A 26,303-nucleotide genomic window follows, 5' to 3' on the forward strand; every position below is an offset into this window, starting at 1 on the left:
CTTGGAATGATACAAAAGTAATTTGCAATTGTGTTTTTCTAGGATGTTTTGATTTCCCAAAGCTAGGTGGACTAATTGCAGAACACAGAAGACCATAATATGGCTAATGAGCACCATGTTGATGCCAGTTGCTTCAACGGCAGTTATTTTGATTGTATCAATTCTTCTTACAAGAAGATGCAGCTGACAAACCATGGACAGCTCTATTTATGATTTGTTTAGTGTTTTATGAGAATCAAGAACTCTGACTTGTTCTTTTCAAGACACCAGATTTCCTGGTTCATACAAGCTATCCACTGAGCTGTCAATGACTTCTTAGCTGTCCCTGTCTGCAGGAGAAGCAGGCAGGTATAATCACAACAGCATGTGCTATCATACCATTTATTCATTGTTAAGCCGTATTACGCTTGCTGTGCTACACAAACTTTCCCAGTATAAGGCAATTTAGCTAAACATGTTCTTCCAGGACTTCAATCATATTCCACACTTAACAGAAATGTGACTGATTGAAGTAGTACAAACTAGTTTTGAGCCTATGCAACTATTGACAATCAAGTCCTTCTGCCATCGGAATGTGAACGCTCGGCAGGTTTCCTGAGCCACAGCTATATGAGGAAACAAAAAAGCTCTAGAGAATATGAGTATACATGGAGTGCATTATGCAAGATCATAAATTATGTCATCATAGAAGATGGAAATTGCAGCAAGAATTGATGGTGGATGATTACAATGTCTCAGTATGGAATGGAAATTTATTTGCATCACTTCAATCAGACCAATTCTAATGACACTTGTCAAAAAAACCCTCAGATAACAAGGTTAGGAAAGATACCAGAAATCAATTGATAATTAAATAGACAATACTGGGCTAGCTGGACCGGTTGCTTCATCAGAACATGTGGCCCTCCACATGCTGCTGACCTATAACTCCCAGTAGCCTCAGCCAGCAGGTCCAATAATGAAAAGCGCAACTTCATATCAGAATGTGCGGGTATCATTGGTATCCTCACAAACTGCAGCAGGCTAGGAAACACAATTCTCTTCCAAAACTTCTGATATAGGAATAAGCAAGATGCAATAACTATATTAGCTATCTAAACAGGTTCAAAGCAAGAGTTGTCTTAGAATCCAGTAGCAATTCAGATTGACATCTGCTTCTTACTAGTTAAGACTAGATCAGCCTATGATTTTCCCCCTTGAATTATCTATAAAACACTATCAGATTTGGAGAACAAACTCTGTAATCTTCACTAGCACAACATAACACAGCCTTTCCCAAAGCATATTGGTGCTAATACTGTCACCTCATAGCCAAGCCAAAGATATCAACCAAAATACTAATTGGAGGCTGTGAAACACTGATGAAACAATAAAATAAGCAGCCTTTACCTTACTTACATTATCCACTTTCTTAGTTCTTATCTTAATGCTGTTACATCAAGACAATGTGATTCCTTAGAAAAGAAACCCCAGGATTATTTTCAGCTATCACATATACACATCTTTCTATGATCATTTGACAGCATAAACTACATATAACCACATATAGGGTTTTTTTCTCAGAAACCATCATAAAGACTGTGCTCTCTAACAAGTAATCAGGAGAAGCATATAAGGCCCTTTATAATTTTTTAAAACTCTCAATTAGAATGCAATTCTACCCTTAAGCTCACTAGAAAGTAAATTCTACTGAATTCAGTGTGAAAAAGTACTACCAGACTCCTCCTGATTTTGGGCTACCATATAGGTCTCCTCCTCCTATGTCTAAAAGATTATGTCACTTTAAAAATGGGTAATGTTCATAGGTTTGAGGATATAGCTATCTAAATCAGACCGTAAAGAATACTGCAGGATCTGTATTTTTTACAATTCATCATCATATTTATACATATGTGGTGAACAGCAAAGACCTCTGCTGCTGCAGTATCCTGTTTTGCTCCAAGCCCATTAAACCGTATGAGATCACAATATTCTAGCCTTGAGAACAGCATACATTTACCGTACAACCATCTCCACGGGTTTCTTCTGAGCAATTACATTACTGATTCTCACAAGTCACCATGCAACACTGGCTACATGTTTATCAAGATCTCATTACACCCAAGAAGAATGTACAAGCCATGTTGATTCATGGAATGTGTGCATTTCCTGTTGCCCCATGCAACATCTTCCAACAAAATCAACAGGCAGCTAGTTGAGATTATCTCAAGGATCAATTTTGATCTTAACTGGGGTTTGTTAATATACTATTGTTTTCTAAACTGTTTGTTTATTTGGGGTAAACAAGAAAACAAACACCATTTTTCTAAACTACATCACAGTTCAGGAGAATGCTGAAATTTAAGACCTACTTCCTCTTGTTCCTTATTTATGTCAGACAGAAAACAAGGAAGAAAAGGCTTGTGGTACTTCACAAGTCTGAGGGCAACCCACACATCAAATTACACCACGTGCTGTTTAATGCATACCAGTTTTAAATGTATTCAACTACAAGGAAAAAATAAACTCTGCACTGCAAGGAGGTAATGAAATCCCGGAAAAAGACAACACAAACCACGTCATGTTGTTGTAAGAAAATAGGAAGGACATAGTGAGAGTTGAGCACAACTCCCCTAACCTACTATCTTCCATTGTATTTTGGATATGAATTTCCACCATCCACAACTGGTCAAGTGGCTGGAGCTGATAGGAGGTTTGATCCATCTAAAGTGACATTGGATTGGGGCAATATTTGGAGAAGAACGCAGTTTTGAAGTATTAATCTTTTATTATATTATTACAATTAATGTAGAGCTATCATGCAGCAATAGTATTTGACTGATAACCTCAGGTTCCACCACTTACTTACTTTGAGGCCCTAAAGAGCTCCCTCCGGAAAGAGCAGGTCATTTGATCTGGGTTTCATTTGTTTGGAGGAAAGGGAATTTTAAGGGGCAAAATGAATAAGCATTGAAAAATGTTAGGTACTTATTTCATTCCTAAGGAAATTCTTTGGGTCATTTTGTTTAGCTGGGGAGTATTTTATAGAGCAAAATTTGCCCCTTAGAATCCAAAAGCCCAAAAAGGCCAAAAAAAATAATAATAAACCTACCTACTCTGGTGATATCATTTTACCAGTCAGATCTCCAAAACCTTTTTTTTTTTAATGTGTAGCTCCCTGCTACAAGAAAGCTGTATACCCAAGTAAGCGGGATTCTAGCTGTGAGTAGCTTATGGTCTAAGAAAACAAAGGAAAGTGAGGTTACATAAATTAGAAAAATATTTATTTTGTTAGATTTATATCCCACCTTTCATCCAAGAGCTCAAGGTGGCCTACACAAGGATCTCTCTTCATTTCATCTCCACAATCCTGTGAAGTAGGCTGGGCTGCAAATCCGTGACTAGCTGAAAGTCACCCAATAAGTTTCCAATGGCTAAGGGTGGACTTTGAACCTCAGTCTCCCTGGCCCTAAACCACTACACCATACTAGCTTCTGTTTCAGCTATATGCGTTGGGGCTGGGGGGTTAGTTACAGGTTTACATTGGAAATAAGATACAGATGGTGTCAAAAGCATTGTGGAAAATGTTACTTTTGAGAAAAATGAGTGGTATGATACAACTGTTTGTAGAGCCAATTCCAAGCACAGAGGCGATAATTCTGGAAACGGCAAATCTCCTGAGGAGAAGAAGGAAAACCTTTGAACTGCAGAAGAAAAGAAATGAACAAGATAAAATAGGCTTAGAGCCATGAAGATTCTGAAATCAAGGACAAGGAGCTTATGCTGGATGCAGAAGCAGATAAGAAAGCAGTGGAAGGATTTAAGAAAGCCGTCATGTGATTACTATTAATCATAACATAAAATATTGTCTACAATCCAACTGTCAAACCAGAAGATATTTTCACAAGCGAATGTTTTACTGCACTTGGAGGCATCATGCAAATGAACAGAGTGCAAAAAAAATTTCTCAACTTGATTACCAGCACAGTAAACAGAAGCCAGACTTGCATGGGATCCTAGGGACCTTCCTCTCAGTTACCAGAGATGACATCAGCTGGAAGGCAGTGCAGACCAACCCTCCCCATCCTGGTGTTCTCCAGCTGCCACAGACTTTCCCAGCCAGCTTGGCTGTTGGGTAGACCCAGCCCATCTGGACAACAGCAGACTGTAGGGCTGGAAGCATAAACAAATATTCTTGCAGCCCTGTTTGTACATAAAAAGCATCATGCTATGTTTTTCAATATTTCAGCTTTCATAAAAAAATAATCTTTATATATGATCAGATCACCACACAGCCTGAGTCACAGCTCATGCCCTGCTTTCTGGGCTTTCAATGCCTTTGCTATTGATCCATTTTCAGAGTCAAGAAGTGTATTTTGTTTTCTGAGAGGAGGGGATGCATTTCCACTAGAATAAGCTTCCCCAGCCTGATGGCCTCCTACAACTCTCATAGGGCTGCAACTGCATGGCTGCAGCAGCTGGAAATGGTGGGGTTATAACCCAACACACCTGGAGAGCAACAGGTTGGGAAATACCAGCTGGGGCTGCAAAAAAGCTAAGCCAAACTTCAACAAGAGATCAAGGAAGTGACACATCCCCTCCTTCGAAATGTGTTTACTCTCCCGAGTTTAACAAGACTTACACTAGCCCATAGCCTTTATCACATTCATTTTCCCACATCTTCCTCCACACTCCAGACCTGAGATACCCCAACCACCAAACGAGCGCAGAGTCCTCCTAAAAGCAGCAAGAAAGAAGATTTTCTTCTGATTTTTGCTGCCATTTCCTGACCGGCTTCCACTCTCCCTCCTTACATTTCACCACAGAGAAAGCTCCGCTCCCGACCTCCGCGACACAGCGGCGCCTCCTCCTCCCTCGAAGGCCAGGCTCCAACTGCCTCGGCCAGATGGTAAGTGGGCGGGGCCAGGGTAAGGCGCCACCCCTCGGCCGCCCGCCTGGCTGACGGTCGCCCAGCCTTTGGCTGCTGCCCCGCTGCTATGGCAACGGGGAGGCGGAGCTACGTTGGCGTGGTGCTAAAGAGCAAAGCTGCGTTGGGATTGTCGCTTTTTATCTATGGTTGAGGTTTTGAAGGGGAGGGTAGCGAAGCTGAGCGGCTCACGCCACAGAGAGGGAAACGAGATTAAGGCAAGAGAGGCCACCTGGGAGGTGAAAGTAATCATTTACCTCAGCGTGGAGGGAAATGTTGACAAACGATAAGTATTCGCGAGTTCCAATATTGCTTTGAAGGATAAAACAAAAGAAATCATTTTTTTCTACACTATTAAACATTCAGGACGTGGTTGTGTACGTTCTTGTATATTTGAAATTCCAGAAATAGCCGAATTGCAATGCATCAGTTATATATATAGTGACCATATTTTCTTGGAAAAAAATAAAGGACAAATCTGAAAAAGGGGCAAATCTGAGAGGGTCATAAGGATTTTAAAAAATTGCTTATGTTTATAACTTTGATTTACAAAGGAAAATTCAAGAGCAAAACCAAGAAAATAAATAAATGTAAAGGACAGCTTTCTGAAATAAAGGACATACAATATGGTCACTGTAGTAACTATCCTTGCTGTTTTGGAATTTTTTGTTCTTTTTATATTTTATTTTGATTCCTTCCTGTTAAATTAGCAAGCAAACAGGTGGACAAGCCAAGAATTTGAAAGAAATGAGAAAAACCTGGTCTGGAGAAGGGGGGAAATTACAGTAACTCTCCACCAAATGAAAGGCTAGGAAATGTAATGAATGAAAATGAGGAATCCAGAACTAAAAGCAAAAAGCTGTACGGTGGATTCCACATTTGGCAGAGGGGTTGACTAGATCATCTCCTTGGTTTACCCCAACCTTGACAGTCTGTGATTCAGTGCTTTGGGTTTCTTTCCACCCCAGAAAAGGAAAAGTCTAGGTCTAGACTCTAGAAGATCCTTCCTGAGCCAGGGTGCTCCAGTTCAGGTTGGGACTACATCTCCCATATTTCCCAACCAGCATAAGAGGCTTAAGACAAGGAATCTGAAAGTGGAGATTACTAGAAATGTCAAGGGAGTTCACAATTTAAAGTTGAACAGGCTTGCACAAGCAGAGTGGAAGCACTGTCAAAATTCACCTACCAGGAGCAACTTTTGAGATATGACTAAACCTGTCAGTCTACCATTTTGCACTGGCTGGTAACTTGCCATGTGATATGTAATACTGTATCTGTAGTCTTTGGAGTGTCTGTATAAGTATGTTAGTGAAACTTATTTTTTCTATTATTTTAAATTTCTACCCTTTCAAAACGGAAACATCTCTTGAGTAAGAGAAAATCAAAAGTTGACCAACCTACTAATAATGCTGATAAAAGTAAGCCTAAATTAGGAAAGCATGATGGAAGTTATCTTATAATAAATGGTATATGTTGGTCTTTTTGTCCAAACCCCAAATCCAACAAAATCATTTTGGGGGGGGGGTTGCACAAATTCATTTATTTTTTTATCCGTTCACAGTATTGCAAAGTTTGAGAACCCTGATCTAAGAAATAATCATGGTTTAGAAACTGCATGGCTGGTTCATGTACCACTTCAAGCAAAAACCAAACCAAATTAAAGGAATAGCCAGCAAATAAATGTTTGCAATAAATACTGTGCAAACCAAACATTATGGCTGGGTTCATGCACCACTTCAAGCAAAAACCAAACCTAATTAAAAGAATAGACATAAAAATGCTTGCAATAAATAGTGTGCAAGCCATCTAGTGACTAGGTTCATACAACACACTAAGCTGTAATAGTTCGTTTGTAGATAATAGTGTTGTTTGAACATTCCAAGAGCTCACATATTTTTAATTGCAATTTTATGCAATCTATCCAGAAGTACACTGAAAGTTAAATCTTATGCAGGACAAAACGATGGGATACAAATCAAATAATATTAACAGAGTTCAATGGAATTTATTTCAATGTAAGTGAAATATTTAGTACTGCAGTCTGAGCACTCTTTTGTTATAATTGAAGGATAACATAGCACTTGGGGGGCTTGAGAATATACATTATCTGAAAGTATATTAGACTGTGTACGTTAATATTTCTGTATGAAAAATAATTCCATTGTATAAACCAGGAATAAGGTGTCCTGGACAAGAACCTGCACAATCCCTTGCCGTGGCCCATGTGGACTGGGGCCAATATGAGTTGAAGTTTCAAACATCTTAAAGGCACCGGACTCATCACTGATACAAACAGCCCAAAGTAGCATTCTGGTTCATCAAACAACCTGATAAAAAAGGTCTACAAGAGCCCTGAGAAATCGTTTGATTTATATTCTACCTTTTCTCCTGTTTATAGAATATAATATCAAACGTCCTTGATCTGTTAAGCAAAATCAATATAACCCCTACATTTGACTAGTCCATTTCACAGAGCAAGGGTCAGGATGTCAATACATTGTACCAATACTGGGAAGAACATGGAGACTCCCTTGGATAAACAATTCCATTCAATGTCCCTTTATTATTGACAAACTGTACATTTACCTACAAAAGTTGCAACTGCTGAAAAAGTGAGCCATAACTTTAGCTAATCCACATGCATATTTTCTTAATTATCCAACACAATATGAGTGTTCCAACAGAAGGAACTGTATCCTCCAAAAGTTTTTGACTTCAAATCAGCTCTGCTATGTAGGCCATGTTCTCTGGGGATTCTGGGAGCTGAAATCCAATAAATCCGGAAGACATCTGTTTGGAGAAGGCTGATACTGGTCTTTATTTTCCATTCCTCTAAAAACTGAACTATTCTTTCCACTTTCAGATCTGCATATTCAGGAAACCAACTGTGGATCAGAAAGACACACCATTCTATTGTTCAGTCCCTCTCCTGATGTCATTGGACTGCTTTTTCTCACTTCCCAGTTCCTCAGGTCTAATTCTGCCTGAATCCCAAAAGGCTGTAAAAGAGAAGAACACTGTAAGAGTCCCAATACAAGTACATAGCAGAAAATACATGGTAAAAATCCTAAGAAGGATTGGCCTGTGTGACTATTTTTTCTCTAAATTTAGGCCCCTACATCTGCAGTCCTAGACAGTATTCTGGTAACACAGAGATTTGAAAACTTCCAAAGTGTGTTTCTCTCAAACCACTGTTGAACACTTAGGTCACTGTTTATCAATGAGAAGCAGTATAGAAATTAAATAATGAATATTCTTGTTACTTCTACCACTGGAGAGTGGTAGGATTTTTACTACCTGATAGGGATGTGCAAGACTTTCTATGACAAAACATCCTCACCCCAGCACAAGCCATTACATGTGTTCTAAAGCCAATCCTATCTTGGAATGAGCAATAGCCATACTTGGGACACTCAAACTGCCCGTTCTGGGGTTGAAATGTTTGGCACATCCCTCCTATCTTACTGAAGGGAAGGCCAACCTTAACAGCTGGAGTTGTTCAGTCAGAGACACGCCCTCTGAATCTGAGCACTACACACCAATGTTCTCACAGACACTTCCCATGGAACAGCTCCAAAATTAAACATTAAATGAGACTCTTACAACCTGAAAAGTAAAATTTTGAACTCCAATGTCATTAATTTACAAGAATGCCTCTGTAAATAAAGGCCACCTATTCATTCTTATAAAATAAAATATTGGGTAGTTAGTCTGGTTCCAGTAGCAATGTATGGCTGTGAGAGCTGGACCATAAAGAAGGCTGAGCACCGAAGAATTGATGCCTTTGAACTGTGGTGCTGGAAAGACTTTTAAGAGTCCCTTGGACTGCTAGGAGGTCAAACCAGTCAATCCTAAAGGAAATCAACCCTGACTGCTCATTGGAAGGATTGATAATGAAGCTCAAACTCAAATGGCCACCTAATGCGAAAAGAGGACTCTTTGGAAAAGACCTTGATGCCGGGAAAGATTGCAGGCAAAAGGAGAAGGGGACAGCAGAGGATGAGATGGTTAGATAGCATCACCGAAGCAATGAATATGAAATTGAGCAAACTCCGGGAGGCAGTGAGGAACAGGAAGGCCTGGCGCGATATGGTTCATTGGGTCACAAAGAGTTGGACACGACTTAATGGCTGAACAACAACAAAAAGTTAGTCTGGTGCTTTGTTTAGAAAAGTGCCCCCCCAAAAGTAAATGGGCTAGAAAAGATAGCCGGGGGGGGGTAATCTCACTAGTTTTTACCAAAATGGGGGCTATTTTGTGAAAATGCCGATATGTTCTCAAAACTCCAAATATGCCCATTACTCTAAGACAATTAACCTTTCCATGCTTCCTATCCTTTCATATATATGCTTGAAAACTACACGATGCAATTAAAATTACATGCCCATCAATATCAAAAGGGACAGATAGGATATGTTTACTGCTCAGAACCCAAAAAAAACACAAATCAGTTGTAGCTTTTAGAACAAAATGAGAGCCCTTGACAATTGCAACTGTTCCTATCTTTTTAGCTTTGCTTCTTTCTTAATACAGTTCCTAACATAGTCCCATTTCTTAATCATACTAATAAATAAACTTCCCTAGAGTTGCATTTTCTAAATTCTCTTAGACATCAGCTCCCATCAGCTTCAGCCAGTACTAGCAACTGATAAGGCCTGTCACATTCAGACAAAAACAGTGAGTGCTGACATCTCTACTTCTGCATTACAGTGTGCGCACATAATAAGTCTATATGGCTTTTCTGCATTTCCAAAACTCTACTAACTCTTTCTTAATCTTGGTGCCTTCCAGAACTGTTGGACTGCAATATTCACAATTCTCAGCAAGCATGTAACCTGGCCACAGTGGTTGAGGCTGAGGGGAATTGTAGTTAGTAAACAGGCTGGCTAAGAGTCATGCAAGCTATTGTAGTACAGCTTATCCAGAGATGCCAAATTTGCCAAGGCTGTTCTCTTGGGAAAGGGAGAAGGGATATGAATGGTGTTTAACATGAAAGGTGGCTATTATGAAGGAGCTGCAGATCTCTTACTTGCTCCCATGCATCTCCCCGGCACCCCCTGACAAACAACCCCCCTGGAAAATAGTCTCTACAAGAGTCTTACAACCCTATTGTAAGACTCGCAATAAATCAAGAACAAAGGGAATTTTCTGCTTCCTAAGTATTAGGTTACATTGTCAATAAGTGATTGCCTTTGGCTATACTGGCAAGGAATTCTGAGAGATGTATTTCCAACACATCTCAACATCACTAGGTTGGAGAAGTTTGATATATGGAGCCTACAGCATAGACAGTTGCCACACGTTCTCACCTGTCGAGAAGATTTCATCAAAGATGCGACTCGACCTGCTTTCTCAGAAGTGTCTTTTCTCTTCTCCAGCAGCAGCCGAGTATTAGGTATGAAACTCCACGAGCGACCCAATGCTGGTTTAAAACCGCCACTAGTATCTCTGGTCACATGATTTGTCAACTAAAAGATAGCAGATGGTTTCATCATTTCAGTACTCTTTGTTTTTGGTTGGCTGGTCAAGCATTCACCTGCCACCAGATGGGCTACAACTGCATGGGACATTTTATCTAAAGAACCTAAGAGAATAGGCAGAATGTGCTAAATGCCCAAAATAAGATTTCATCCCTTGATAGAGCGATAGGACAACAACTTTCAAATGATCTTCTCAAGGATTATGCCATATTTTATACGCTTTCACAATTTTGATGGAGGAGCATTTCAATCGAGCTGCTCACAGCCAGCAGAGCAAGCTGCACAAGGACTGCATGCAGCACCATGTCCAGTGGCACAAGGAAGAGGCTTATCCACCAAGATCACGTAAACAGCAAAAGAACCAGGGTGAGCCACTCGTGCAACTGGGGCAGCTCCCTCCATCAACCAGCCCAATGAGATGCTGGGAAGAAGGCCACCTCCTTCTTTGCCACGTTGAGTCTCACAACCAGGATGACCCAGCAAGATCTGCTATGGCCAAGCAAGAAGGAGGGGCAGTAAATACAGGTACATTGTACAGACAACCTAACTCTTAAAACACATATTTTACAGATGCACAAATGCCATGTTATGCAAGTAACAAAACAGAGAATCAAAACTGCAGATACACAAAATCTGAGGTCTGATATCTAATTATCAATCATGGATATGAGACCATCAGTGAAAGATCACCTGTAATTTCCGAAAGAGCAATGAGCTGGAGTGATTCTTCATTTTTATATTCTAAAAGGCTCATGGGGCCCATCTGGGGAAAAAAATCTTAGAAATAAAGATAATGCTGGAGGTTGAAGCTTTGCTTTACCGAATCCAGGCTACCCGTTTTTTTAAATTAAACTACTTTTAGAGTAAAAAGTGGGCGGAGGGTGGCAGCACAATATCTGAACTAGCTCACACTAGAAGAGCAGAACTGAAGCATCCCTGTGCCCATAAAGCCAAAAGCAAGCATAAGGAAAAGCCTGGTCCCCGTACTTACCAAGATGGCGATCCCAAACTCTTTGGCAAGTGTTTTCATCTCCCTAGCCAAATGCATCATGAGGGCCATGCCTATGAAGAGAGAAAGGGAGATCACTGCGCTTGAAGCTATACAATTAACTGTATTTATTGTATTTCCCCTAGACACTGAGGGTTGCCCCAAAGTGTACACTCATCCTGCAGAAGGGAAACAGGTAAAACTTTCTGGATCACATCCATACAGGAGGAGAAGCCTTCCAAAATTGTATTAGCTACAACATTTAGCTCTCTGATTTTAAAAGGGCCCTGCCCATTTGTTACTTCAGATTTTTTAAAAATCATTTCTTTAGCTGTAAGTATTTACAAGTATCCAACTGGCAGAAGTGTGATCCTAAGGATGCTTATTTGGAAGACAGTTGTAACGCAGCACATTTTTGAGACACCAAATAGGGAAATGATGCCCTAGATTGGGATGGGCATCTTATGGCCTTAGGTGGCTTCTGTCAAACAAAGGACATTGTTTGACAGAGGGACTGTCTGTCAATAATTGCTTCAGTGAGTTCTTGTAAGCTCCTGCTTGAGTCAACAATGGAAGTATTTTGCCACCTTGATTTCTGTCAGCCTCTTTTTCAATTACCTTTGATTTTTCACAGCATCAGTCTCCTCCAATGACTCTGGCTTTTGCATTAGATATCCAAAATATCTAAGCTTTAGCATCATTATTAGTGCTTCTAGTGAATAATCTGGCTTTACATCATCTAAATTTGAACAATTAGTTCTTCTTACATTCCAAGGTATTCTCAACTGTTTTGTCCGGCATCACAATTCAAAGGCATCTTCGTACCATTTTTCTTTGTACCATCTTGTTGACAGTCTAATTCTCAAAGCTATATGTTACAATTACAAAAACCATATATAAGCTCAAAAAGGTTTCTCACCATGCTGAAGATGAACGATATCATCTATGACAAGTTCCCACTAATCCACAGTGGCCAAGGAGCAAGATAACTAAAGCCTTCTGGGTTTTAGACTTGTACAACTTGCTAGACTAAACTAAACTAGAGTTAGGTCATTTGTGGTTCATCATGTAGTGGGAACCTGACCATTGACTTAGCACATTGTGTGAATCAAGTTATCACTTTACATTATAACTTGTTTAGTTCTTTGGACACAGCCTAATTAGCAAACATAGCAATTGTATTAATTCAGGTTTAGGATTAAGTCGGTTATGTAAACCTTATCCCTTGAGAATCAAATACATAACTAACTATGCTGATTACTAGCATGAATGAAAGGTCCAATGATATTTTGTGACAGCTTTCACCAATCTGGTGCAAAGGAGCTGGAACCACAGAGGCTGAAAGATGTGGAAGCTGTCACACCACACCCTAGAAACTAGAATAAAGATTAAGCTATGATATGTTTATTCACAATTATTTGTATGCCACAAGCAACCTTAGGTGGCTATGGTGTGGCCTTTTCTGATCCTTGTGTACTGTACTTTTATGCTTCTCTCTCCATTGTCTTCCATGTTTCAAAATATTATATTGTAAACTCTTTAAACCATGGACCTGTCTAGGATATGACTCTGCAAAACAATATGTCCATTAATGAAGCATATTAAGAAACGTTCCCTGAGATGATAGATGTCCACTACTGACCATCAGGCTGCCGAAGTCCCAAGAAAGGGCAAATCACAGCAGAAACGGAATCCACAATAAGAAGCTTCACTGGTCCAGAGGTACTGAATATCTAAAAAAATAAATAAAAGCAAAAAGCAAATGACACAAATCAGAAAGTTACAAAAAACCAAAAGGTACTTTTCTTTGGAATATGAGAATAGATTGGGAACATGAAGCATTCAAAAATTCAATGTTGCATATAGTTTAAAACCATGCGTTCACACATCCTATGTTATCTATGCCTAAATTCCACACCAGGAAATACTAGTCTCAGAACAAAGGCATCTGAATAGCCTGGAAGTTTGTCTATTTTAATTATATTGAGTAGTTCTGTAACCATAGCCCTCTTCAGGAATTCAGAAGAACAGAAACAAAGCTAGGTGGAATGGTGAGACCGTGGTGGTTGATCACCAGTAATGGGTTAGGAAAGGAAAGGAGAAAGTTGGGGTTGGTTGGTAGGATGGAGAAGGGACAGTGACTAGGCAGTAACTATTAGATTATTATTTGAGGTCCTATATGTTCAAGACTGTTCTCCTGCCTGCACAGCTGTCCTATTAAAACCAGTTTGGACACTTGACTGCAAGGTTTATTAAAGGCTAGAACCTTCAGTCCAGCCATCAGTTTTCTCCAATTATATCAAACGTGATAGCAAACTTGAAGAAGCAAAAGGGTTTCCTGTTTTCTCTGGAGGAAGGGATTTCCTCCCTCCTCCTATGCTAAGATAGTAGCAATCCACCCCCCAAAAGTAAAAGACCTGCTACACCAGGAGAGCATCCTTGGGTTGGCACCTGGCTGGGAAAAGGTTAAGAGTGATAGGAAGCCAAAGAAGGGATAAGAAATGACCCCAGATTAAAGGACTCAACCTAGTACGTGGTAGCACCAGTCAAATTATAAACACTGGAGGACAACACAGCGTAAACTGAGCAATAAACACCTCTGGTTTTTATTTATGTACATTTTCTCCTTTGATTTACATGGTATTAAGGAAGAAATATGAGATTTCTCCCTAAGAACAAGGAGCAACCAAGCATATATGGAGTTTTAGTTCTAGTTGCTAGGAATGAGAAAGGCAGCCATGAATGTGTTAGATTCCAGTCCATGCACCTGAGAAATGGCAAGACCTCCCAACCCCAAGTAGGAAGATTTTAGAAGCAGCATGAATATTGGCTGAATGCAGGACACTCTGCAGGATTTATTTCACTGCCTGATGAAGCAGTACAGGGCATCACTGGAAGGCTCTCATCAAGATGAAAAAGATGGAGTCAGAGATTAAGTGGCTAGAGATGGCAACAGACACCAAGAGAAAAGAACATGCATATCTGCTAGATCTGAAAAAGTTAAAGCAGACCAATGACTCCAGTCTTCCCTGTTGCTTCACTAGTGAAAAGCAATTTCCTGAACAGGAAGGAAGAATAGGGGTGTGAGTCCCAGTAAAAGGGATTAAGCCAAACAGGGACCGTGCAATGCCGGCCTTGCTCTCTGTGCATTATCTCCATCCCCTTCCTTCAGCCTCAAATCTCGTCTGTCCAGGCAGATCTGAAGGCCAGCTCACCTGCTGGTGAAACTCGTTGTGCAGTCACAAAGTGTGATAAAATAATACCATGATCACAGAGACCATTCCACTCCCCTTCAGATTTCCCTGATCAAACAATAAGGCAATGGGCCAGTCATGCTTGCAAATATTGGGGGATAATGGCCAGCACGCACAATCTACCTCTCTAAACAGAGAACACAGCTTGTGGTACCCTCCAAAAGTTTCATGTTTAATGTAACAAATGGCTGAAATATTTCAATATGTAGAAGTATGCATATTAACTGTATTTCATTTATTTAGGGTAATGTTAAATCAAATTAAAATTGAAAAGCAGTTAATCTAAAACTCGTTTTGGCCCTACTCATTTTTTGGTGTGCAGTCCCCCAACATACCACTCAAAAACCAGCCTGGCCCTTGGCCTAAAAAATGTTACCCACCCTGCTCTCCTCCATCCTTCTAGCATTCATGTATTCTGAATCCATAAACAGAGTGTACAATTTTGCCTAAACCAGCCTACCTCAACCTGGCATTCTGCAAATGTGTTGAGACTCCAACTCTCAGCATTCCCCAGCCACCATGGCCACAAACTGACTGAGAATCTTTAGAGCTGTAGTCCCAACCACGTTTATTCCAGGTAGCAGAAAGTATGATTCTATTAGAGTTTGCACTCTAATTAAAGAATGCAAATGTTCATCAATGAACTGAAAATGTGTCCATAATGGCTTTCAGCCTTTGCAAAAGTGGCATTTGCCAGCAGCTTTGGAAGGAAGCAGACACAGCATGGAGCCAGTCTGAATTCATTGGAGGTGGTTCTGAAGAGCCAAAATAACTGAACTGAAAACTGACTAAGGGAGGATGCCTGGAAGCTGCAAATATCCACATTGTTATTCCCAGATGCTGGTTTTGCTTTAGTTCTACTTGCATGTTTACAATAATCACAACCTAATTCCACCTCTCCCCCAAGACAATGTTCTCTTCTTCAAGGAAACCAGAGTAGAAATATCCCTGGAGAAATTCATAAAATCAGGAAGCTAGGAAGCATTTACAGCATCTGCACTGATTTTGTATTTTAAGGATTTTGTTATTTTGTGTGTGTGTGCATGTGTTTTAAAGAAGTGCTTGAAAGCTTTTTACTGGCAGAAAGCCAGAAAGAGTGGAACATAAGAGAAAGGAAGCTCCTTGCTTCCAATGGCAGAACTCAGTCCTAGAAAATGTAAGAAGCACAATTTGAGATCTCAGGCTCAGTTGCAGCGTAACCCTCCCACCACCTCAATGTGACAGAATTTTATTAAAAATATGGGGAACATTGTTAAAGGTATTTAATTTGATAAATTCTAATTTAAAATCGGTTCTTGTCTTAGCTGTACCCCTTGTTCCTCTCCTGCCCCAGCAAACTTTTAGAGTGCAGCTCCCTGCCTGCCACATAAAGACCAAATTCAGCTCTTATCTGAAAAAAATATGCTTATTATTTATGTTAATAACAAAGAAGGGTGTGATTCTTTGTTTATTAGATTTATATCCAACATTTTGTTCAGGAGCTCAACGCAATCTACAGATCACTCCTTCCTCTTACTTCCCCCCTCAACAACTCTGTGAGGTGGGCTGGGCTGCAAAACAGTGATTGGCCCAAAGCCACCCAGGTAGCTTATGTGGCTGGGAGCAGATTTGAACCTGGGTCTCTCTGAGGCCAGTCCAATGCCTTAACATGACAGGACCGCAAAACTTTAGTCCTAAAGCTTCTGGAATTACAGAGGCCAACACTGCAGGGCAAGCAATACCATGACCTCAACTGGCTAGAAAAATCAACAAACGTCAGTCAGTAGACATGATTCAAGAAGCACCCACCTGCTGGGCCATATAGCTGCGGACTTCCTGCAGCACATCAAGCATTTTGTAGGCGTCAAATGCATGAAAAACCTGGATCCTCCGCAATGCCTCAGCCTACAAGGTAATGAGGTAAGGAACAGGGTAAGATAATACATCATGGATGCCCTTGTTAAGTCTGCATGCTCACTGGATGAGGGTAAAAAAATCAAGATGGTAGCCACAAGCATGAGATCAAAGCTTCACCCCACCATCTTGACTTTTTTGACTGAAGATGCCCTAATGCTCAACATTCTGCAATAGAAGAACCATCTTAATTCTAAGCATTTATTTAACATTGCTTTTGATAACTCAAAATCAAGTACTGATTATCAGTAAATGTTTAGGTTAGACTTTCCCACCTAGAACCGTTCGAATTTGTTGGGACTAAAAGCCAAGAATCCCCAACCAGCATGGCCTTGGTGGGGAGAGGACTTTGAAGTCTATTGGGTACTGATTAGACCAGTGTTTCTCAACCTTGGCAACTTTAAGGTATGTGGACTTCAACTCCCAGAATTCCCCAGCCAGCATCAGTCAGTAGACATGATTCGAAGATGCCTTCTAGACTGACTGGATTACAACACTCATAATCCCCACCAATTCAATACATTTTTTATTATATGGAATTGTAGTTCAAGACACCCAAAGAACACTGGATTGAAAAAGGCTAACCTGCATTTACTCCCCTTGGCAGAGGTGAAATTCAGACTCAGTACTGTTTGTTTCAAGCATAGTCCTCTAACAATTATGCTATTCCAACACTAAATGTTTCTTATGTATACAATTTGCTCTTTCGAAAACCTCAGCTTTAGCACAACAAGCAAAAATGTTTAAACCCTAAAGGCAGAAATCATATTAATCATACTAATCCAGAACCCAATGAACTGGATTTGGAGAAGAGGGTTCCCTTAGATGATATCATCATCATCATATCGATATTTCTATCCTAACTTTCCTCTGAGAGCTCCAGGAGACTCATATAGGGGTTACCTCTAATTTTACTATTGTGGCAACTATTCTGTGAGACTGATTGGTCTGAGAGATAGCAACTGGCCCAACTTAAAAATCACTAAACTTCATAGCTGAAAGATGTCTTGAATGTGTCCCACCGTCCTTATCAAAATACAACACCTTAATGCACAATCTCATGCATAAACTGTGGTCCCAGGTTACATGGAGCTCCCAAAACCTAGTGTGGGATCCCCAGAGATCTCACAAAACTTGTAGCACAATTGTTATATTTAATATGGCAAAGGAGGGAAATTGTTAAATATACAACTGGTGAATACTCAGATTTATTGCATTTTAATTATGTTTATATGTAAATGAAAAGTCATATTGAAATCATTCCCCAGTCTTACTAATTTTTGGAGTACAACTCTGACACATCACCCAAAGACCAAGTATGCTTTATATGGAGAGGCTGGGATTTGAACCAACTTTCCAAAACAAAAGTACAGGGGGATCAGAAGTTCTTCAAATCTAATCCTCCTTTATTCCAGATAATGACCTGACCTTCCAGTATTTGGTAGTTTAGCATCCTATTACAGCTTAGAGCAGTGTTTTTCAACCTTGGCAACTTCAAGATCTGTGGACATATTGCTGGGGAATTCTGGGAGTTGAAGTCCCCACATCTTAAAGTTGCCACAGTTGAGAAACACTGGCTTAGAGGACTATGATACATCCCAGCTGAGAGAATTCCAGTGGTGCCTCTTTATTTGGCCAGTGAACCTAAGAAACTGAAGATACTCTTCTAGGAACCAACACCCATAACAAGTACTTTCTACTTGGCTGACCTGCTCCTCCTCATCCTCAGTCAGGCAATTCAACAGCTCCAGCAGACGGATACCGGTGAAACCCCCAGTGGAGTCAATGTACAGGACAGTCTGCTTGAGGCTATGGGATACATTTGCAGCTACAGTGAGGCACACCTAGAGACATAACAAGAGGCAGAGCTTAAGACTCATGTGTGATTTCTGAAATTAGGTTGCTCAAAGGCAGCCTGTCACAGCTTACCTTCCAAAAGTTTGGGAAAAGCCTGCAAATCACAAAGATTTGTCATAGATTATGGATCCTGAATTTGGGGGACATGAGATGGCAGCCACTTGGAGCTCAGATAGCGTGATAAGCCACAAAGCTTGATTACCGAGCTGCAGGCACATGGAAGCAAAACGAGAGGACACCCAAGCACATTATCTAATATATTTAGCTGAGTGGGCCATGCAAAAATTCCCCAGTGGTGAGCATCTGTTTACAAAAGACCTTCTTCCTCCACATTCTCAAGCAGAAAGAAACATTTTTCTAAGGCAGGGCTTTCTAGCACGCATGCATGCATCATTAAGCAAAACCCATTTTTTTTGCCCTACAGTACGTTTTTTTGGTTCATAAGCAGTTTGATTTCTTAAAAGGAAAACCATTGTTCTTCTCCTTACAAGTGAAACTGTGCAGTTAATTTTTCACCACACTTGAACGAATACTTGGACAGGTTGCTAAGAGCCAAGGAAAAACAACTTTGGGGTTGGAAGTGACTCACAACCCAGACAATTCCACATGGATAAGAAAAGGTTCCACTGCACTGACCTCCCTCCTGAAAAAAAACAGCAATCATTGGGATTTTCCCCTTCCTGAATGTGTCCCACTGAAGCCAGTAATTATACGTACATCATAACGTGCTTTGTTTTCCTTTCGGCTTACAATGATGTATGAAGCCAGACAACTATGGATTAAACAATCCATGGCTTAGCGTAATATGTGAGCCAAGTCTAACTTTAAAAGGCAACCACCTAGCTTTGCTTATTTCCTCTCCATGTCCCCCATTTTTTTGTGTTTCATCCTAGGCTTCCATATCTGATGGCTGCAGATGTGCTGGAAAGAGTTCCAGATGACCAAATCCAACATATCTACAAGCAGCAGGTCAGCGATAGCTGATATTATAAGCCCACAGGTAGAGACTGTGCCCCTTGAGATAAAACTCATGCAGGCTACTCCAAGAGATTTTGTGACTAAAAACCAGGTGACTTAATGCAATTATATAGAAAAAAGAAGAAAAAAGGCTGCTATGGTGCCAGGATGTCTGCCAGATCAAGGATTTTGCTATTCCTAACACAAGGCCATGCACACGGATGCCATCCAGTCAGAAGGCTCCAGAAGGCAGCCAATTTTCAAAGAGGCAGGAATGGATTGTTATAATGACTAATGGTGTTTGTGAGCAAGATCAGCTTGGGAATGTACCAAGCTGAGGGCACCATGACTCAGAAACACCTACATCCATCACATCAAAGTTTTATGCTACTTGCAGAAAATCTTGGGCTAAATAATCAGACATGGAGAAAATGCTTTGATCTGTCTTTCATGAGGGAGAAATTAGTCTGCCATAATCAGAAACTATAAAAATATACAAAGCTCTTTCTTTAGCCGGCTTCTAGTGCAGCACATCCTCCAATTTCAGAATCATAGAATCATAGGGTTGGGAGGGACCCTGGAGGTCTTCCAGTCCAACCCCCTGCCCAAGGCAGGAGTCTTCATACCATCTCGGACATATGGTTGTCCAATCTTTTCTTGAAAACCTCCAGTGATGGACTACCCACAACTCCAGGAGACAGGCTGTTCCACTGCATAACTCTTCCTTATTTCCAGGTTGGATCTCCCTCTGACAAGCTTCCACCCATTGCTTCTTGCCCTACCCTATTGGATAGAAGACTGCTGCTCTCAAGTGTAGTAGAGAAGATTTCCCCACTACTAGAAATAAAAATGCCCCTGGCTTCCCTACATGAAAAAGGAAGGTATTATCTTGTCCTTTGCCTCAAACTACCATTCAGGCCAATCTTCTGACAGCCCCATCTCTGCAGGAAAAGCTGGATTTCAACCCCCTAAAGAACAGGACACATTAATTCAAATCCTGCCCTCCCTCTTTCATATAAGGTAAACCAATATCCATTATCAAAACTCCTACAGGGAGAGCCTAACCTATCTCTGACAACCTGGAACAGTGTTGAATCCATCCCATCTCCCATACAGTCTTGCAATATACAAATTCTCCCTAGATATATACACCTGGGTAACAAAAGGCATTTTGCTAGCATAAAGCAAAACAAACATCAAAACCAGACAAGTTGTTTTTTATAGGGCCTTTGAAATGAAGAGTCCTCCACATTTGACAGTAGTTGAGTAAAACATGGTTTTGTTCATGATGTTAGTATACATATTGCACGTTTGTAAGACTGTACTCTGTCTAAAGTCCAATGAGAAGGCAACATACAATTTGTTCTAATAACCAAATATGTCAAGAACAGCCAACCTGAGTTTTGCCAGCACTGGGTGCTCCAACAAGTTCTGTCAGTTCCCCCGTGTATAAACCTGAGTCAAGAAGCTTGTCCAAGCTAAAACAGCAAAAGAGGAGAAAAATGAGAATTTCAGGACATGCACATCCCAGTCTTCATCTTTCACTTTTTCACGTGGACCTCTCTCTCTGAGTGTCTTCTCTCTGAAGGACAAAAGAGGGGTCTCCATTTAGGCTTGGAAATTCAGTTCTGCTGCTTGCCCAAAATAAACAGAGGGCACAGCAAACCAAGGAGTGACCGAACTGCCAGTTTCACCCCTGTCCTGTCACAGTTTTTAGAACAGCTCATCTGCCCATCAGCCTTGCTCAGCCCAGAAGCCTTCAAACATGTCAGGCTACAGCTCTTGTCATCCCAACCACCAAGGCTATCCTGACTAATCACTCCAGGCCAATCTTTCTACAAGCCACTAGGAAGGAGAAGACTGTCCTTTGCCATATTAAGAGGGAAAAAATGAACTTACAGCAAACCAGGAGCCCAGGAGATGGTTGCTTTGGATAGACAATGATCCATAACAGGACCAGTACAGGATACTGCTTAATGTGCTCAGACCCATATTCAAAAACATCCTCAACCATGGAAATTAATTGGGCAATTTAGGGCAGTCATTATCTCTTAGCTCACTTCCCTCACCAGGTTGTTATTTAACTGTTTATTTATTCATTAGATTTATAACATGCCTTTCCTGGAACCACCTTGAACTCCTGGAGGAAGAGTGAGATAAAGAAACCAAAGTATCGCTGATTAAAGCTCATGCTTATCTCCATCGGGATTGTTAATTTTCATTTTTCTGCTCCCTCTAGCTCCAAACTCAGCCAATGAACCCAATTTTCAGAGGGCTACTTTCTTTTTAGAAAAATAAAGTCCTCAACACCACCACCACATTTGATGATAATGCCAAGCCTTCCTGGGTTAAAATAGAAGCACCCAGAATTGCTGGGACTTGGGAGGCATATAAATTTAATAAGTTATTATTACTATTATTTCTCAAACACGTATTATTGAATAGATAGGGGGAAAAACACTAAATGGATTCCTTTGATTTTTACATGTGCCTTTCCCACTAATTTTCCATCAGGTCCTTTCCCTGCTTTTATCCTCACAATACACTATGAGGAAGAAGCCTATGGAACCTGGAGGTCTCCAGATGGAATTTAGCCCCAAAGTCTCACTCCATTCCTACCCCCCTCCTCAGTTAACAACAGTGCTATCATAACAGCTGATATGGTGATTGAGTTAGCATGAACTGCTTATCCACAGTCAACTAAATCATGGCTTATTCAATCAGTCCACCTTCTGGGATTCATACACAGACTGAACCACAAGCTAGTGAACTTCATTTTAACCTAGTGTGATTTGCAAACACAGGAAATGGGGTGAAGTAAAACCATGGTTCAGTTAACTGTATGTAAGCATGTTGTGACAGTACAGCCACTAGCTATGTTCTGCTTTTGAAATAAAGCAATGGAAAGCTGTCCTGGTACATGGCTCTCCAAGGATGTGGAACAATGCTCCCTGCATCTCTGTGGTGAAGCTCTTATACATGTGAGCTTGAAAATTAATGGAGCAGGTCTGTTTTAGACAAGATGTCCCCCTCAACACTGTGTTCTGATTAATAACCCCTTGCCTCTCAATTCCAGTAGACAAGATTGCTGTGGTGTGCTTCAGCTCTTCATAGAGATCTGCCCCATTGACCGGGAAGGAGGAAAACTGCACCAGCAACACACGTCGTACTGCAACTAAGGTCTGTAACAGAAGATTGCCAATCCTTTACCGCCTGCAGCCTTAGCATGAACAAGCAGTAAAATAACCAGCAGCTGGAGCAGTGTTTCTCAGCCATGGCAACTTCCTGATGTATGGCCTTCGGTACCCAGAATTCCCCAGCCAGCATAGCCATTATTCTGAGAATTGAACTCCACACCTCTGAAAGTTGCCACAGTTGGGAAACGCTGAGCTAGAGGAACAAAAGGCCTTCCAGGCTAATATTCAGGCCAAGAAATTATCCTATCTATGAACTAACGTTCAAGGTACTGTTCTCTACTGTGCCCACCAAAGCCCCTTACCCCTCCTGATTAAAGCAAACATTTTAATTATTTCTTTTTTTCCCTGTTTATTCTGGATAAAGCAGACCTCAGGCCTACAACTCCACAGCTGCAAGTCAACTTTATGCTGCTTGACAATCAGCTGATACTGAAAGAAAAAAAAATTAGGGGGCCTGAGGACAAATTATGGGGCAGCATAGGGGATGAGAAAAAGGGGCTAGAAAGATCAATGGGGAGAAGGGAGGAACATGAGCCATGTGGGGGGACAGAACATCAACTAGAGTATAAGGAAGAGGAGAAAAAATCAGCCAAACACACATGTACAATTATACAGAGGGAGAAAAGAGATCCCCAATAATTTCTGGTTGGCCAAGCAGCATCAGTTGCAAACTGTGATGACACCAAAATGACAGCACACACACATTGACATGATCACATATATGCCACTGACTGCGTCATCATTGGCCCTCCTGAACCCCTGCAAACACCCTCATGAGGCTTAGTTTTGGTGGCACCCAGGTTACTCTTTTGAGTCTCTAACACGCTCATGGCCCTAAAGATAGGCAACCTTTAAACTAGCATTTCAGAGATCAGCCTATAATAAAACCCATCACAGAAATGATTATCAGAGTTTCTCAACATTTTTCAAGTTCTACAAAAACAAATGTAAATCTTATCCCTCCATCCACAATGAAATCTCAGGGGATATTTGTTTCTTGTTTTTTTAGGACCTGATGAGCCAGAACTATGCAACATTTTGCGTGCTGAAATATGCAATAATAAATCCATCTCTAGAGACTCTTGTACTTGCCTTGTACGATAAGGAATACTTCTGGGCAATTTCCTCCAGATCCGATGAGACAAGATCAACCACTATAAAACATTTGGGAAAACAGATGAGAGGAAATGAAAAATAGGAAAAAACTTCAGCTGGAAAAATCTACAAACTACCCAGCGATGCTACAAAATTTCTCTTTCATCAGAACACACGCCCAATTTACCAAGCCTCTGTCCATGACCCACCACTGGCTCTCCTGTCATTGGATCATACATTGCATTGCCCTAGAATCTGGATTGTTTAGTCCTGGCTTCAACTGAATGTAAATTCAGCCATTTTGACTTCTTCAACAAATCATAGTTAAAGTAAATTAAGCACTGTGGTTCTTAAACTGGGGGTAATTTGGGCATATCCTGGGAGAATTGGAACAATTTGTAATTGCTTGTTTGTGAGTCGAAGATCCAATTTGGGACCACTGCTTCCAAGACACTTGTATAAAATGACAGTCTGTTGTTGTTGTTTTTCCTGTAGGGGTAATAACATTATTTGAGACTAGGAAAAGGGGAAATCAGGTCAAACAGTTTAGGAACCACTGGCTTAGCATGATGCATCAATCCAGACTCTATTATGGATTTTAATACTCTTTCACCATGCTGCTATGGAATCCTGGGAAATGCCATCACAAGGCATGTGACAGCCCCCACTTTGGTGAAAGCTAGTACAATACCTCTATTAAAACAAATGGGAAAATGCAGGGGGTGGAGAAATATAGATCTCTGGTTTATCCCATCACAGCTTTTTTTAATGTAATTTTATTAAAAGAAGATTTTACATAAGCTTAAAAAACTTCAGAAACAAAAAAGAAAAATAGAAAAAAGAAGGAAATACGAAAGAATAAAAGAAAAAATGAAAGATAAAAGAAAAAGAAAAAAGATATCTAAAGAAGCGGCTTCTGATCTTCTTTGCAGCAGTTAGAAACATAGTAATTGCAATTTTCACCATATCATGGTTCCCTTCTTCCCATAAACAAAAAATTTTTAATCAGTAAATCCCGAAATCACCCATTCATTTTTATCCATTTTCAGCAAAAAGTCCATAAAGCGTTTCCAGAGTTTTCTAAAAGTAATTATTGTTCCTTCCTTGATCATACTGTCCCATCATAGCTATGTCCTTCTCTCTTCCCTTAACCTCACCCTGATCATTCTTCCAATCATACTGCAACTTCCAACTACACAAAAATTAGAATTCAAAGAGATCTGTGGACTCTCTGAAGAATCTACTCCACTCTGTTCACGATAGCCAATGTAACCCCTAAATTGTGGGACAACTTGCTGCTAAATCTCCACCACCCCAATCAGCTACCTGTTTTGATGCCATTGGCTTTTAGTGCCTGGACCATTTCAGCGGAGAGGCCAGGACACAGCCCTTCGCGGAGGATCATCCCTGGACTGAGAGCCTAGATAGAAAAGAGAGACAGTTGAATCGTTTCTAGAACCATAAGCAAGACATGCTACTATCCTCCACCTGTGTCCCCAGAATCACATCCCTAGTCATGTAGGGATGACATAAGGGCTTTGCTTTGACACACACAACACAGAAACAGCACTTTACCCAATAATGCATTACTGTATAAAATTGCATGCAGACAATCTACTCTCAAGAACTGAATTAGAGCTCAGTGGGGGAAGGTCCAAAACAGGTGGACAAAGCCACACACATCGCAAGTCTTAAGATGCTTCACAACATGGACCAGCCTTAACTTGGAACCCATTTTCTTATCAGGGGATGTGAACCAGACCATCACATTAAAGTAGAATATAACTGGCTTGGTTAGGATCATTGATATGAGATGACACGGTTCCCGGAAGGCTGCTGGTCTCACCTCCTTAATTTTATTCCTTAATTCCTTAATTCCTTTGCACCGGTTGCTCGCGCAACTGCAGCCTCGCATAGAAACCGCATGAGGATTTGGTGGCTCACTGTTCCCCCCATAATTACCACTTTTTGCAAAAGTTGCATGAAAGAGAAAAAGCACGAAACGGGCAACATTAAGTCAAAGGAAATATTTACCTAACTTGACTTCAGAGGCAGATAAGCCCCAACCCTTTTCCTTGCAGCAGCTTCAAACTCATCGACAAACGCTTCGCTTTCCCCGCCGTTTTCTCTATCCCGATTCCTTCCTAGAGCGATCGCTCCCCCGCCTCCTGTTTAGCTCCACCTACTGGCTGGACCCTGAACTCATTGCACAACGTGCAGTAGTCGAAGTAATTTATCTTTCCAGCAGTTTTGATAGAAAATTGTTACACTGCAGGTACTGTATTATAAGTACGTTTGATTCTGAGCAGTGTTTGGCTTGTAGGATAAACCAACTGCGGTATATTCAGTAAACCACAGTTCAGCAAGCTATGCTTAGTGTGATGTGTCAAGCCAGGGGTAGTTTGTGTTTGCACAACACGCTGTGCTACAAACTACTGTAGTCCACTATATTTTATGGAAGCAGATGTGAACCCCGCAGGAATAGTGCACGGTCCAGTGTGTATCGTGCAAGCCCAGAAAACTAAGTTAATTCCGTTAGCCCTGGGTAATGTAACCATGAGTAAGCAGTCATGCAAACAGAGCAAACATGAGTTGTTTTTCTTTAATTTGGTCACGAGAGTTTATGAATCTAATCACTGAAACACAAAAAGTGAAATATATGGCTGTATGCAAGAG

The 26,303-nt window shown here is 40.7% G+C and overlaps 2 protein-coding genes across 6 annotated transcripts in view; both read right to left on the bottom strand.

Annotated features, from left to right (window-relative positions):
- The window catches only part of RFFL (ring finger and FYVE like domain containing E3 ubiquitin protein ligase), a 33,247-nt gene extending 28,382 nt beyond the window's left edge, over positions 1-4,865 (bottom strand). Inside the window, exons 1-2 of one of the 4 annotated variants that reach the window (XM_025171816.2) lie at positions 4,794-4,865; positions 3,960-4,152 (exon numbers count right to left, since the gene is read on the bottom strand). Coding sequence is in view for 1 of the 4 variants with exons in the window: in XM_088152434.1 (XP_088008560.1) it covers positions 3,288-3,294 (7 nt within the window). In the remaining 3 variants the exon portion in view is untranslated. Of the gene's footprint in view, positions 1-3,287; positions 3,830-3,959; positions 4,153-4,621; positions 4,739-4,793 lie in introns of those variants that run through there. The other 3 variants (XM_007436162.3, XM_025171817.2, XM_088152434.1) reach the window with 3 other exon arrangements.
- Positions 4,866-6,421: 1,556 nt separating this feature from the next.
- RAD51D (RAD51 paralog D) lies at positions 6,422-25,763 on the bottom strand. Of its 2 annotated transcripts, XM_007436160.3 has the most exons (11): positions 25,662-25,763; positions 24,954-25,047; positions 23,625-23,686; positions 22,399-22,517; positions 20,732-20,813; positions 18,231-18,365; positions 16,417-16,512; positions 13,017-13,107; positions 11,378-11,448; positions 10,216-10,374; positions 6,427-7,905 (listed from the first exon to the last, which is right to left on the bottom strand). In XM_007436160.3, the coding sequence occupies exons 2-11, from the start codon at positions 25,030-25,032 to the stop codon at positions 7,780-7,782; spliced, it is 1,020 nt and encodes a 339-aa protein (XP_007436222.1). In that variant the 5' UTR covers positions 25,033-25,047; positions 25,662-25,763; the 3' UTR covers positions 6,427-7,779. The 2 variants fall into 2 exon arrangements, with proteins under 2 accessions (XP_088008520.1, XP_007436222.1); XM_088152394.1 differs by lacking the exon at positions 22,399-22,517 and having other exon boundaries at positions 6,422-7,905.
- Between the last annotated feature and the right edge of the window lie 540 nt (positions 25,764-26,303).

This window comes from Python bivittatus, unplaced genomic scaffold, assembly GCF_059951505.1.
Source record: "Python bivittatus isolate LINGU-HERP-01145 unplaced genomic scaffold, Pbiv_v1 ctg000690_np1212, whole genome shotgun sequence".
In the NCBI taxonomy this organism is placed as follows: domain Eukaryota; kingdom Metazoa; phylum Chordata; class Lepidosauria; order Squamata; family Pythonidae; genus Python; species Python bivittatus.

Excerpts from the sequence above, each read along its gene's own strand:
- RAD51D (XM_007436160.3), bottom strand. The coding sequence starts at position 25,032 with ATGATCCTCCGCGAAGGGCTGTGTCCTGGCCTCTCCGCTGAAATGGTC. Across the intron at positions 18,366-20,731 it reads CCAGTGCTGGCAAAACTCAG|GTGTGCCTCACTGTAGCTGC; the intron begins GTTGGCTGTTCT and ends TTATGTCTCTAG. Across the intron at positions 7,906-10,215 it reads TGATGAAATCTTCTCGACAG|CCTTTTGGGATTCAGGCAGA; the intron begins GTGAGAACGTGT and ends TCTCTTTTACAG.